At 46.0% G+C, this 12,890-nt stretch overlaps 1 protein-coding gene across 1 annotated transcript in view; it reads left to right on the forward strand.

Annotated features, from left to right (window-relative positions):
* The window catches only part of PROK1 (prokineticin 1), a gene marked incomplete at both ends in the record, with an annotated part of 144,290 nt that overhangs the window by 37,156 nt on the left and 94,244 nt on the right, over positions 1-12,890 (forward strand). Inside the window, one exon of the mRNA XM_082247250.1 lies at positions 934-1,059. Within this exon, the coding sequence (XP_082103376.1) occupies positions 934-1,059 (126 nt within the window). The remainder of the gene's footprint in view (positions 1-933; positions 1,060-12,890) is intronic.

Here is a 12,890-nt window from a genome sequence, read left to right on the forward strand (position 1 = left end):
GTGAGTGTGTTTGGTAGTGTCAGTGAAAGAGGGGAAAACTCAGTTGGGGGCCTCAGGAGTGAACAAAAACCCTTTTTAACCAAGTGGCCCTCAAGGGTGTGGCGCTAAACCTTAACCCCTCCCCCCCCAATACCCCAAGGGATTAATACTCATAAAGGGCCCTACTTTCACCTAGGACTCTATTTATTATTTTATTTATCAAAGACCTAAAGCTTGAACTGTTTGTGCTAAATTAAGTACAGTATTATATTTTTTTCTGGATCTGTGGGGTTGAGGTACAGAAGGGAGTGGTGTGACATAAGAAAGGGTGATTCCTTTGCCCTTCTTCTACCTGTACCAATAGGTTTCAACTTTAACAGAGTCCTGATCTTGTGTAAGTGTTCATTATATCCTGCAATTAGTTTCTGCTTCCTTTTTGACTGTTTTCTACCATCAGTATTATTTGTAATGTAAAATATGAGCAAGTGGCAACTTTGTTACTGAATCCTAAGGCTTTTAATGCCTCAGTAAACAAAGTTCAACTGTTTCACTTAAATTATGTGTGTTTCTAATTGTTTTGTCTTGGTCACTACCAAAAATGTCTGAATCCAGGGTGTCAGAGGTGTCGGAGGACTTGCAAGGTTGGGCCAACCTGTGGGGTGCAGATTTATTGAGCGGCCCTCACAGGGGTAGCGCTACAGTACATAGTTATGGTATATATGGTTATGATACATTTAAATGACAATGTAAAGTTTGGTTGTATTGTGTATGGCTACCCTAAAGGTTCACACTTGAATGCCCCTATATCGAGCAAGTTTGCCAGGATTGATCTAAGTGGTCTGAGAAACTAAAATACTGCGAATACACGAATACAGGAGTAAATACAAATGTATATCTTTTCTTATCCAATAAGAATTTTATTGAGTTTTTAAAACAATATATCTTTTCAATTAGGCTTGTGAGAGAGATCTGCAATGTGGGGTTGGAACATGCTGTGCAATAAGTCTGTGGTTACGTGGCCTAAGGATGTGCACTCCAATGGGACAAGAAGGTGAAGAATGTCATCCATTTACCCATAAGGTATTTATTTGAAATTTCTAAAACAGTAACATTTGGAATAGATTTAGGTTACTAGTTAAAAGTAAACCTATGCTCACTACACCAATTCTTAACTGCAGGCAACATTATATACACTATATTACCAAAAGTATTGGGACATCTGCCTATACATGCACATGAACTTTAGTGGCCTCCAAGTCTTAGTCCATAGGGATGAATATTGAGTTGGCCCACCCTTTGCAGCTATAACAGCTTCAACTCTTCTGGGAAGGCTGTCCACAAGGTTTAGGAGTGTGTCTATGGGAATGTTTAATCATTCTTCCAGAAACGCATTTGTGATGTCAGGTACTGATGTGGAGGAGAAGGCTTGCTGGCAGTCTGCTCTCAAATTCATCCCTAAAGTGTTCTATCGAGTTTAGGTTAGGACTCTGCGCAGGCTAGTCAAGTTCCTCCACCCCCAAACTCTCTCATCCTTGCTTTGTGCAATGGTCCAAATCATTTGGGGGAAGGGAGATTTTGGTTTGAGATTGTTTTTCAGGGGTTTGGCTTGGCCCCTTAGTTCCAGTGAAGGGCACTCTTAGGGGCATCAGCATACCAAGACATTTTGGACAATTTCATGCTCCTAACTTTGTGGGAACAGTTTGGGACTTGCCCCTTCCTGTTCCAACATGACTGCGCACTAGTGCACAAAACAAGGTCCATAAAGACATGGATGAGTGAGTTTGGGGTGGAGAAACTTGACTGGCCTGCAAAGAGTCCTGACTTCAACCCGATAGAACACCTTTGGGATGAATTAGAGGGGAGACTGCGAGCCAGGCCTTTTCGTTCAACATCACTGCCTGACCTCACAAATGTGCTTCTGGTCAAACATTCCCATAGACACACTCCTAAACCTTGTGGACAGCCTTCCCAGAAGAGTTGAAGCTTTTATAGCTCTTTTCACATAGTTCCTACTAGGTACCTGTACAGTTAGCGCCCAAAATGTCCCAAAAAAGGTACTTTTTTTTCTGAGCATGTCAGATGAAGGTGAAGCCTTTACTGACAGAAACCAGCTCAGAATACAAACCTGTAGAAAGCAGCACCATCGTGACAGCTGGCTCGGACGATGGAGAACAGGTCCCTGTGTGGCAGGACAAGGCCATGCCACTATGTAATAAGGCAGTCTGGGCCAGGTTTTGGAGAAAAGAGAAAACAGGCCCATTAATTGGTGGTGTGTGCTGTTCTTTTAGTAGTATCAAGATGAGAAAGGCGGGGCCCTTCCAAGAGGTGTATGCAGTGTGGTAGCGTCCAGGGCAAGGCAAGTAATTTGCACCCCCTCTATGTCTATGTATTGTACAACTAAAATGTATAGAGTGCAGGGGTCAGAAGTAACTAATTTACAAAACAGCATATAGAGTGTAGCAATCAGGATGACCCCTCTGTTCACATCAGAGTCTCCCTTTACATCACAGTCCCCATCATATCCCTATAGGTCATGGTTTCCAGAGTCCATCCTTACATTAGAGTCCACAGTGTCCCCCCCCCCCCTCACACACACCAGAGTGTTTCTCTTACATTAGAGTTCCCCTTTAATACAGAGTACACAGAGTTCTCCATTAAATCAGATTCTCCCCAGCATTCCCTCCCTACACCCCTAGCATTTAATGATGCTTAGAGTGAGACTGGGGGTTCCCCTTAGTCTGATTGTAAAGTGGCACATCTGTACTGTGAATAAAACCTGCTGCAGCAAAACTGACATATAAAGAAAAAAAAATTGTAAATTGATTTTCCCAGCTGCAAGCTTTTTTGAAAAAAAAAAAAAACATTGGCGGCAATACCAAAAGGTGGAAAAAATCAGAGTGGGGGTCCGCCCCAAATCCATATCAGGCCCTTTGAGTTTGGTATAGAGTTTAAGGGGCTCCCCCATGCCAAAATGTAAAAAAATGGTGTGGTGTCCCCCCAAAATCCATACCTGACCCTTATCCAAGTATGCAGCCTGACAGGCCAAAAAAGAAGGGGGCGAGATACCAGGCCACATGCCCACAAAATGAGCTCTGCCCCTCCACCCCAAAGCCCCTTGTCCACATGTTGATGGGGACAAGGGCCTCTTCCCCACAACCCTGGGCGGTGATGGCAGGGGGTTTATCAGAATCTGGAAGCCCCCTTTAATGAGGGGTCCACCAGATCCTGTCCCCCCCCCCCCCCCATGGGAATTCACCAAAAAAAAGTGTCTAAAAGAAATAAAAACACACACAGTTTTTGACAATTCCTTTGATTAAAAAAAACAAAAAAACAATCACACCGGCCATACCTGAAAGAAAAAAAAAAGCTTGCCCGTGATGAAGGCCACCGCCGTCTGCCTGCTCCGCCATGTGACAGTTCTTAAATAGGTAAGGGTCGGGCCACCAGGTAATGTTGCCAGGCGGCTCCACCCCTTATCAATTTAAGAACCTTTAAACAGCAGAGCGGGCAGTCGGTGGGGAGCCTTTTTTTGCAGGTGGAGTTTTTTTTTTCTGGTGGCTCCCTTGTTAAAAAGGGCTTCCAGTTTCCAATAAGCCCTCTACCAACTGACTCCCAAAACCACAGCCCAGGGTGTGGAGAAGAGGCCCCCCTGCCCCAAAGCACCCCCCATGTTGAGGGCATGTAGCCTGGTATGGTTCAGGGAGAGACACTCTCTCGCCCCCCCCCCCCCCCCTTTTCTGGCATGCCAGGCTGCATGCTCACATAAGGGTCTGGTATAGATTTTAAGGGGATCCCACATCGTTTTTTTTTTTTTTTTCAATTTTGGCATAGGGATCCTCTTAAAATCCATACCAGACCCAAAGGGCCTGGTATGAAATGGGGGGGGGGCACACTCACTGTTTTTTTTTTTTCCTCACATTTTTGTATTGTTTTTTTTTTCCATTCAGCTGTCAGCGGGGAAGACCACTGATAGCTGATTACTCCTCTATTGTTAAGGACGCAGTGGCCGGCTTCCCGACCCACTCCTCAACAACCAGCTATTCACTGTGCCCTGATTCAGCAAAGCCTTGCAGTGACCATAATAAGATGGGTAATTTACCATGGAAGATTGCTATTGATGTTAAACAGAACCAAGAGCCAAGGGTACCCACATAGGTTTTAGCGAACCTGAAAAACAGATGGTGGTGTTTGAGACTAATACACGTAAGAAGAGGAGTGGTTCCCTGACAGTTACCATGGAAGTAGGCCCCCTACAGTTCTGGGAGAGAAGTTTGGGGGGAGGTAAAAAGAAACACAGGAACCCAAGGCTAAAAGCTAGAAGGGATGGTAGAGATACCAGTGCTTGTGAAAATACACTCGGAAAAAGAGATGGATGGATTTCCTCTTTAGAGGCAAAAGACATAAGGTCAGACAGGATTGCACCCCGGTAAGTGGTAAGGAAGTGGTGTTTCTCCCTCTGTGCAAAACAAAGGGGGGTATATGTGGAGGCTGACACAAAGAGAAAGCACAGGTGCCTTCTAAGTGTAGCTGGTAAAACATTTATTACAGGATAAAACAAAGAACTATTCACAAATGTAGTGATAGTAAAAACTCATAGCTCATGAGGCTGCATTGATAGGTCCTCAGCATTGTGTCCGGGAGGTACACAATAATAGGATGTAGCTGTTTGCCAAGCCACCATTGGGGGATGCCGGTGGATTCCGGCGCTTCCTAGTCTGTGGAACGCATTGGGTTGGCAGTGGTGTTGTCACTTCCTGCATGGGGACAGAGGCAGTGACGCATCTGCAGAGCATGCGCTTCTTCTTCAGGCCGTCTCAGTGCCATGTTGGGAGAGGGCTATATATGGGCATGGCACTGGCAGCAGCTCCTAAAAGCTCTGCCCTAGTATTTTATTCACAGGAATTGTATATATAAAAAAAAACTTTGTAAAAGAGCTGGCTAAAGGATTAACAAATGTAAATGAAAACACTGTCCTATGCATTTAAAGTACATCAAAGCATCATGTATTAGTTGACAGAGCGGTGTGTCTGTGAATAATGAGAATGACACTTGCTGTGTGAATTGTACTAATCTATGTGCGATCTCTTACTGATATCTTTTTATATAAACGGTGTCATTTTAAAAAAATGCCAAGAAAAAATGCATACCTAAATAAAAAGCTTTGCCCAATCAGGCAATAGTGAAAAGCTGGTTGTTAAGGAGCGGGCTGGGAAAACCCCACACCATTTTTTTATTTTTTTTTTGGTGTGAGGTTTTTATTTAAAATCCATACAAACCCGTTTTTTTTTTTTTTTTTTTTGTGTTGCTGGCAATGATATTTTCCTGACAGACTCCATGGCAGCATACGTTCGGGTAGGCTCCGCCTCCTCTCCTACCTCATAGGACCCCACTCCCATAAATCTTTGCTCCCTTTCAGCATCAGTGTTCCTTTTTCGTCCTCCTCATACATATGTCTGATGTTCCTACTATCTGGTCCTGTATATCGGTGGCAGACTGAGTTTTGGAGTCTCCGATAAGCCCTGGCTCTTAGCGGGGTATGGAGGGGGCAATGGAAGAGACCCTTAGCTGGAGCTATGTGGTTTGGCCGAGAGAGCCCTGCTGCTGCGGGTGGCCTTTTATTGCCTGAAGGCACAAGCTGGTGTTGCGTCTCCTGGACTCGGTTATGCTATCGGAGGGTGGTAAGCCCTTATATGGGACCATTTCTTTTCCTCATTTTATGCTTATCTTTCGTTTTTAGTGCCTTTTTTGTCTATGCTCGTGTCTAGGGTGTTTTTCTGTCAGTTATTGCTCAGGGTTTGCTAGTTCTGTGGCTTAGTACTTACTTATGGTGCTTCTTGGCCGCCGCCACGGTCTTTGCCGCTACTTCCGGGTTGTTCGGCGCTTCTGGGCATGCGCAGTACGCTCTGAGTATCGGAGTCGTCGCGCATGCGCAGTGGTGCGGTCTGACGTCACGCGCGGTTGCGCAATACGGCGTGTCACGGCCCGGCGGTCTATTTAAACTTAGGATTAGACCGGAGCTGGCGGGAAGGTCGGCATATCGGTAGCCTCCCCCAGACTCCGGTCCTGTGGTTAAGGTAAGAAGATTCCTTCCCCTGGGGGTCTTGCTTTCTGGGTAAATGGGACTGATGGTTATGTCCTCTTCCTATTAGGATTTCTATCCCTAACTAGTGCACCATTGAGTTTACTCGAGCAATGGACTCATCGCCGCCCCCTAGTGGCCAGCCTGCTCTTTCTAGCTATGTGCTGGTTTTAACAGTTTTAATGTCCTGTTTCTCTTTCATCTTTCTTATGGCTTGTTGTATATGTCTGTCTCAGCTCTCTTAGGTCTGATCAACAGCCCCGCACACGCAGCGAAGACAGTCATGCAAATACGCAACACCAGCGCTCCTCATCTAAGTCTAAGCGCAGCTCCTCCCACAGCAGGGGACGTGAGCACCATTCCTCCTCGCACCATGGCAGCTCAGAACGCCCGCAAGGGAAAAAATGCTGGGGTTGCCGTACCCTGATACCAGACGGTTCCTCTTTGTGCAAACCCTGTTATACCCAAGCTACGGGTGAAAGGGAAAAAACGGACAAACATATTGAGGAGGTGGTACGCAGAGTTTTAAAGGACTCTCTTGCTGAATTGCATAAGCCAAGCACTTCTGCAGGTCCGTCACGCTCTCTTGACAGAGATTTGTCGGTTCAGGATCCGTTTGAGTCCTCCCAACCCAGCCATACATCTATCCTCCCGTCTGAGTCCGATTCCGATTCGGATGACTCCGGTACTGGATTTGAATTTGCCCTCGTGTCTCCGTTAGTTAAAGCGGTGAGAGAGGCCCTTGACTGGGAGGATCCTGCTGTCTCTTCTCCTAAGCAGAAGAAATATTTCAAGCAGTTATGCAAAGAGCGTTTAAATTTCCCATTTCTAGAGGAACTGGGAGATATAATGTCGGAAGAATGGAGCAAAGTGGAAAGGAAAAATTCCATGACCACTAAAGTATCGAAGCTCTATCCTTTTAAACAGGAAAAGGTGAAATACTTGGAGTCATCTCCTAGCGTGGATGCAGCAGTGATGCGTCTGGCGAAACACGTCACTCTCCCAATGGAGGATACAGCATCATTTAGAGATCCTTTGGATCGGAGGATTGACGCTGATCTTAAGCGTGCATACCTATCGGCCGGCATGGCCTGTAAGCCAGCAATGGCTTTGGCTACAATTTCCAAGGCCATGGAGGTTTGGGTTAATGCCCTCGAAGATACTCTTGGAGGAGTTTCGGAGGAAGTGCTCCAAAGTTCTCCTATACAGGAGCTGAAGATGGTAGCGGGCTTCTTGGGGGAGGCTTCCTTAGATACTATTCGCCTTTTGGCCCGGGTTATGCTGGCCTCTGTTGCGGCCAAACGTGCCCTTTGGCTTCGGCCCTGGGTTGCCGATGCTGCCTCTAAACATGCTTGGTGTAGGATTCCCTTTGAGGGTTCTTCCCTCTTTGGGAATAAACTAGATGCAGCCATAACTCGGGCCACGGGTGGAAAATCTGGGTTCCTTCCCCAGGACAAACGCCCAAGCAATCAGAAACGCTCTTTCCCAAGGAGGCAAAACGCTAATCGTTCTAGGGAAGCGCGCAGCTACAAACCAGGAAAATCCTATGGGAGAAGCTGGAAGTCAAGACAGTCCTCCTTTCAGAAAGGCCCCAAGGGCTCTTTGTCCGGTGACCGGGAGGCCACCAAATCCTTTTGAGGTTGGTCCCGTCCAGTCTGTTCCGGTAGGGGCCAGGTTGCTCCAATTTCGGGACGTCTGGGCGGCCTCGATCCAGGATCCCTGGGTTCTGAATGTTGTGTCGCAAGGGCACTCTTGGACGTTCAACAACGTTCCCAAACCCAGGTTCATTGCAACTTCCCTTCCTCCTGCAGCAGAAAAGAAGAAGGTTCTTCTCAGTTATGTAAATACCCTACTGGATCAACGAGCTGTCGTACTAGTTCCCGAAGAGGAAAGGGGTCAAGGAGTATATTCGCCTCTATTTCTTGTCCAGAAAAAGAACGGCACTTGGCGCCCGGTAATAGATCTAACTTATCTCAACAGATCTATACGTCGAGAGAGATTCAAGATAGAGTCCCTAATTACAATACAGCACTCGGTTCTCCCAGGAGATTGGTTGGCATCAATAGACCTAAAATATGCGTACTTCCACGTTCCTGTGGCAAAAGAGTATCATCAGTTCCTCCGATTTGCTGTCAATCGTGTCCACATGCAATTTACATGTCTTCCCTTTGGGCTCTGGACTTCGTCTCGCACCTTCTCCAAGACGCTATTGGCAATCTTGGCTCTCATCAGAACCAGAGGTATCAGATTACATCATTACCTGGACGATCTACTTCTTCTGTCCCAGGACAGGTCCCAGCTACTGCTACATCTGGAGCAGGTGATTCGTACTCTTCAGGAGTTCGGGTGGATTCTCAATCTGGAGAAGAGCCATCTGGTGCCCATGCAGTCCCTGGTTTTTCTCGGAGCACTGTTCAATACGGTGAATTGCACCATATCTCTTCCAGAAGAGAAAATTCCAGTGGTCCAGAGCAGGGTGGCTCTCGCCCTCGCTGCCTCCCAGCTCACTGCTCGTCAGTGTCTAAAGGTGGTAGGGACTCTAGTGGCTACCTCACCCATGGTGAAGTGGGCTCTGTGGAGGATAGACCCTTTCAGAAGGGGTTTCTCCACCAGTGGACGACAGAGAACCTGTCACAGATTATTTATCTAACACCATTCATGAAGGGGTGTCTTCCTTGGTGGCTACGCTGTGCAAATCTAACCAACTGCAACTCAATTGCTCCAATTTCGTGGGTGACGATAACCTCCGACGCCAGCAGTACCGGCTGGGGAGCTCACTGCCGGTCAGAAGTGGCACAGGGCAGGTGGAATTTCGCCAGTCACGGAGTGGTGTCCAACATCCTAGAGCTACGAGCCGCCTTCAAAGCCCTCCAGGCTTTTCACCATCTGACTCAAGGGGCCTCAGTGTTACTCAGGATGGACAACACCACGGCAGTGGCATACGTCAAGAGGCAAGGTGGAACCCGCAGCATGTCTCTACTCCAGGTGACGGATCCAATTATGTCTTGGGCCCAGCAACACCTGGCCAACCTCTCAGCGGTCTTTGTCCCGGGGATATTGAATACGCAAGCAGACTTCCTGTCCAGATTCCAGTTGGACAACAACGAATGGTCCCTCCATCAGGAGGTGTTCAATTGGGTTCTGTCTCTAGGAGTCTCACCGGAGGTGGATCTTTTTGCGAGTCCACATAACAAAAAACTTCAGAAGTATTACACGAGGTTCAGAGATCCTCGAGCCTTCGGGGTGGATGCCCTCACGGACAGATGGAACTTCCAAGTTGCCTATGCCTTTCCACCGGTGCCAATAGTACTCCAATTCCTTCGGAGACTGAAGATGGAGGAAGTAGAGGTCATAGCGATAGTTCCCTTCTGGCCCAACAGGCCTTGGTTTGCTCTGCTGTCCCTTCTCAGCTTCAGGGATCCGATCCCTCTGCCTCTCAGGCCAGACCTTCTATCGCAGGGGCCTACTCTACATCCGTGCCCTGCGCGTCTACACCTCAAGGTCTGGTTCTTGAGAGGGAGAGGCTGGAGGTCCTCGGATGTCCAGAAGAGGTGATTCCCACTCTTATGAGCTCGAGGAGGGCTAGCACCAACAGAGTGTATGAGAGAATCTGGGCAAGGTTTCTGAGTCATCAAGCCCAGGGTTTGGGTCCAGCAGGGGCACCTACCATTCAGCAAGTATTGAGTTTCCTACAGTCTGGTTTAGATCTGTCCCTCTCGGTCTCTTCTCTCTTTCTCGTTTCTGCCATCTCAGCTTTCACCGGAATTCAGTGGGCAAGACATCAACTGATCCAACAGTTTTTTAAGGGCGTAGTCAGGCTCAGGCCGCAGAGAAAACCTAGATTCCCGAAATGGGATCTTCCGTTGGTCCTGGACTTCTTTGCTTCGAAAGAGGTTGCTTCCATGTCCATCAGGGAGCTTACGTTGAAGACGGTATTTCTGGTGGCTATCACCTCTGCCAAGAGGGTCTCAGAGATACACAATTTGGGCTGCAAAGAGCCTTTTCTGACCTTTTTTCAGGACGGGGTGGTCCTAATCCCTATGTTGGGGTCAAACCCTAAAGTTACATCTGTCTTCCATGAAAATTCTGAGATAGTTCTGCCCACCTTCAGAACAAATGATGAATCCTTAGTCAATCCTTTAGATGTGGGAGACACTCTGAGTCAATACTTAGAGGCCACATCCTCCTTCCGGCAATCGGATTTCCTGTTTGTTCTTCTCCATGGGAATAAGAAAGGTACTCGTGCATCTTCAAGAGCGGTGGCTGCATGGATTGTCCAGGCTATACAATGGGCATATAGAGCAAAAGGCTTGGCTCCTCCAGAGGCGATTACGGCTCATTCTACCAGAAGCATTGCTACATCCTGGGCAGTTTCTTAACACGTCGCGCCTGATGTGATCTGCAAAGCAGCCGCTTGGTCATCTGTGAATACCTTCCTTACACATTACTGTGTTGAACCTGCTGCCTTATCTTCAGTTAACTTTGGCGTTCAAGTTTTGTCAGTTGACAGTGCCAATTAAAGTTTTCTTTGTTCAGCATCTTCCCACCCGGGAGTGTATAGCGAGTTATTTCCCGAACGTATGCTGCCATGGAGTCTGTCAGGAAAACGGAAAATTGATATCAAATACTTACCATAATTTTCCTTTCCTGATGGACTCCATGGCAGCAGGAGTCCCCTCCCAATTCCTGAGTAGGCTAGTTACAGAACACTGATGCTGAAAGGGAGCAAAGATTTATGGGAGTGGGGTCCTATGAGGTAGGAGAGGAGGCGGAGCCTACCCGAACGTATGCTGCCATGGAGTCCATCAGGAAAGGAAAATTACGGTAAGTATTTGATATCAATTTTCCGTTGTATTGCTGGCAATTTAAATGTCATTTTTATCTCTTTATAATTGTCAGTTTTGCTGAAGCAGGTTCTATACATGGTACAGATGCGCCGCTTTACTGGCAGACTAAGGGGACCCCCCAGGCACTAAATTTAAAGGAGTTTTTCATTTCTATTGTTTCACTTTAAGCATCATTAAAATCACTGCTCCTGTAAAAAATAAAAAAATAAAAAGTTTGCATTGATACATGTCCCCCAGGGCAGTACCTGGGCCCCATACCCTTTTTGGCCAATACCTTGCATATAAGCCTTCAAAATGAGGACTTTTTATTATTCAAGTTGGGGTCCCATAAACTTTAATAGAGTTTGTGGCTTGGATCCAAACTTTTTACATATTTGGAAGTTCTGGTACAAACCGAACTGAGGAGTGTTCAACCCATCCCTGTTAAGCAATATCTCCCCAGCAAGTGTGTCAGATATGGGGTCAAACTGTATAAGCTCTGTGAAAGGGCCACAGGCTATACATATTGTTTTCAAATTTTTAAGGGAAAAGACACTTATCTGGAGCCTCCCGAATGCCCAGACTAAATGGGGAGCAGTGGCAAAATATTATGGGACTTGATGTCATTGTTGTTTCCAAAGGGGTACCATTTGTACGTTGGAAACTTTTATGCAAGCGACTTTTCGACATTTGTTCAGTAACCACCAGGGCCGCTGCTAGTATTTTTGTATACACAGGCGAAGGTGCATATTGGTGCACTCCACCACCATTCTTTCACTACCCGGACCCCAGACAGCAGCTCTGCCGGGAGGATGGGAACCTTTCTAAATTCTAAATGAGCCCCTTCATTAGAACCCACAGAATTCCCCTTGATATTGTAATGGGAAACTCTGATGAAAAGGGGCTCTGGGCACCCTGTTTTAAGGGGGAACACTGGCAACTCTGATAAAAGGGGGCTCTGGTGACAAAGCCTTCCTTACAACAGGGTTCCTCTTTGCACCAGAGTTTAGAGTTCCCCTTACAATATATCAGTGTCCCGAATACATCAAAACCAAAATATTTTGCTATATAAAAATTTGGTGCGCTGTTCCTTTACATTATTTTCAATGCTATCAAAGTGTTTCTAAATTTCAAAAAAATTTCAGTAATACAAAATATCTTACATAAGCAAACAGAGCCAAAGAAAAAACATCTATCATATAAGTATGAACCACAATAAAGTGCAATGTGATTATCAAGAATAATATATGTGCAAAGTGCTAGTGCAATAAATAATATGCATAAAAAATAGATTTCATCTAAAAAGTCTAATAAAATTGTGCCGTGATAAACTTGTGCAGATCCACTGCAAGTTGTTTGCACCGACTTCATTGTAACATCACCAAGGCAAATCACATACCATCGGCTTACCAAAAAATTGACTTCATAATCTTTTGAGGTCATGTGTCATCTGCGGGATATTTGCAGCCACTTCACTCAAAAAGAAACAATGCAGGCATGATGGCTTTCTCCCAAAATTGGCCTTTCACCACTCCATTGAGTCCAGTGCCAACCACAGGAAACAATAAATCACTCTATAGTGCATTAGCAGGACAAACTGTGCTGCTTTATGAAAGCAATGTACTTACAGCAAACTTTACAAGGATAAAGAGACAAATTGTTTGATTGGCTTGGTAATGCACTATACCGTGCATTATTATTTGCATATACAGAGTTTCCTGTGGTTGGTACTGGACTGGATATAGTGGTGAAAGGCCGCTTTTGGGAGAAAGCCATTATACCTGCATTGTTGCTTTTTTGAGTGAAGTGGGTGCAAATATCCAGCAGATGACAAGCACACATGACCTCATGATTTTAAGAGGACACAATTTTTGGTAAACAAATGGTGTTTGCTTTGTCTTGGTGATGTTACACTGAAGTTGGTGCAAATATCTTGCATTGGATGTGCACAAGTTAATCATGACACAATTTCATTGGACTTTTTGTATGAAACATATTTACTGCAC

Source organism: Pelophylax lessonae (genome assembly GCF_965119305.1).
Source record: "Pelophylax lessonae genome assembly, chromosome: 2".
Taxonomy (NCBI): domain Eukaryota; kingdom Metazoa; phylum Chordata; class Amphibia; order Anura; family Ranidae; genus Pelophylax; species Pelophylax lessonae.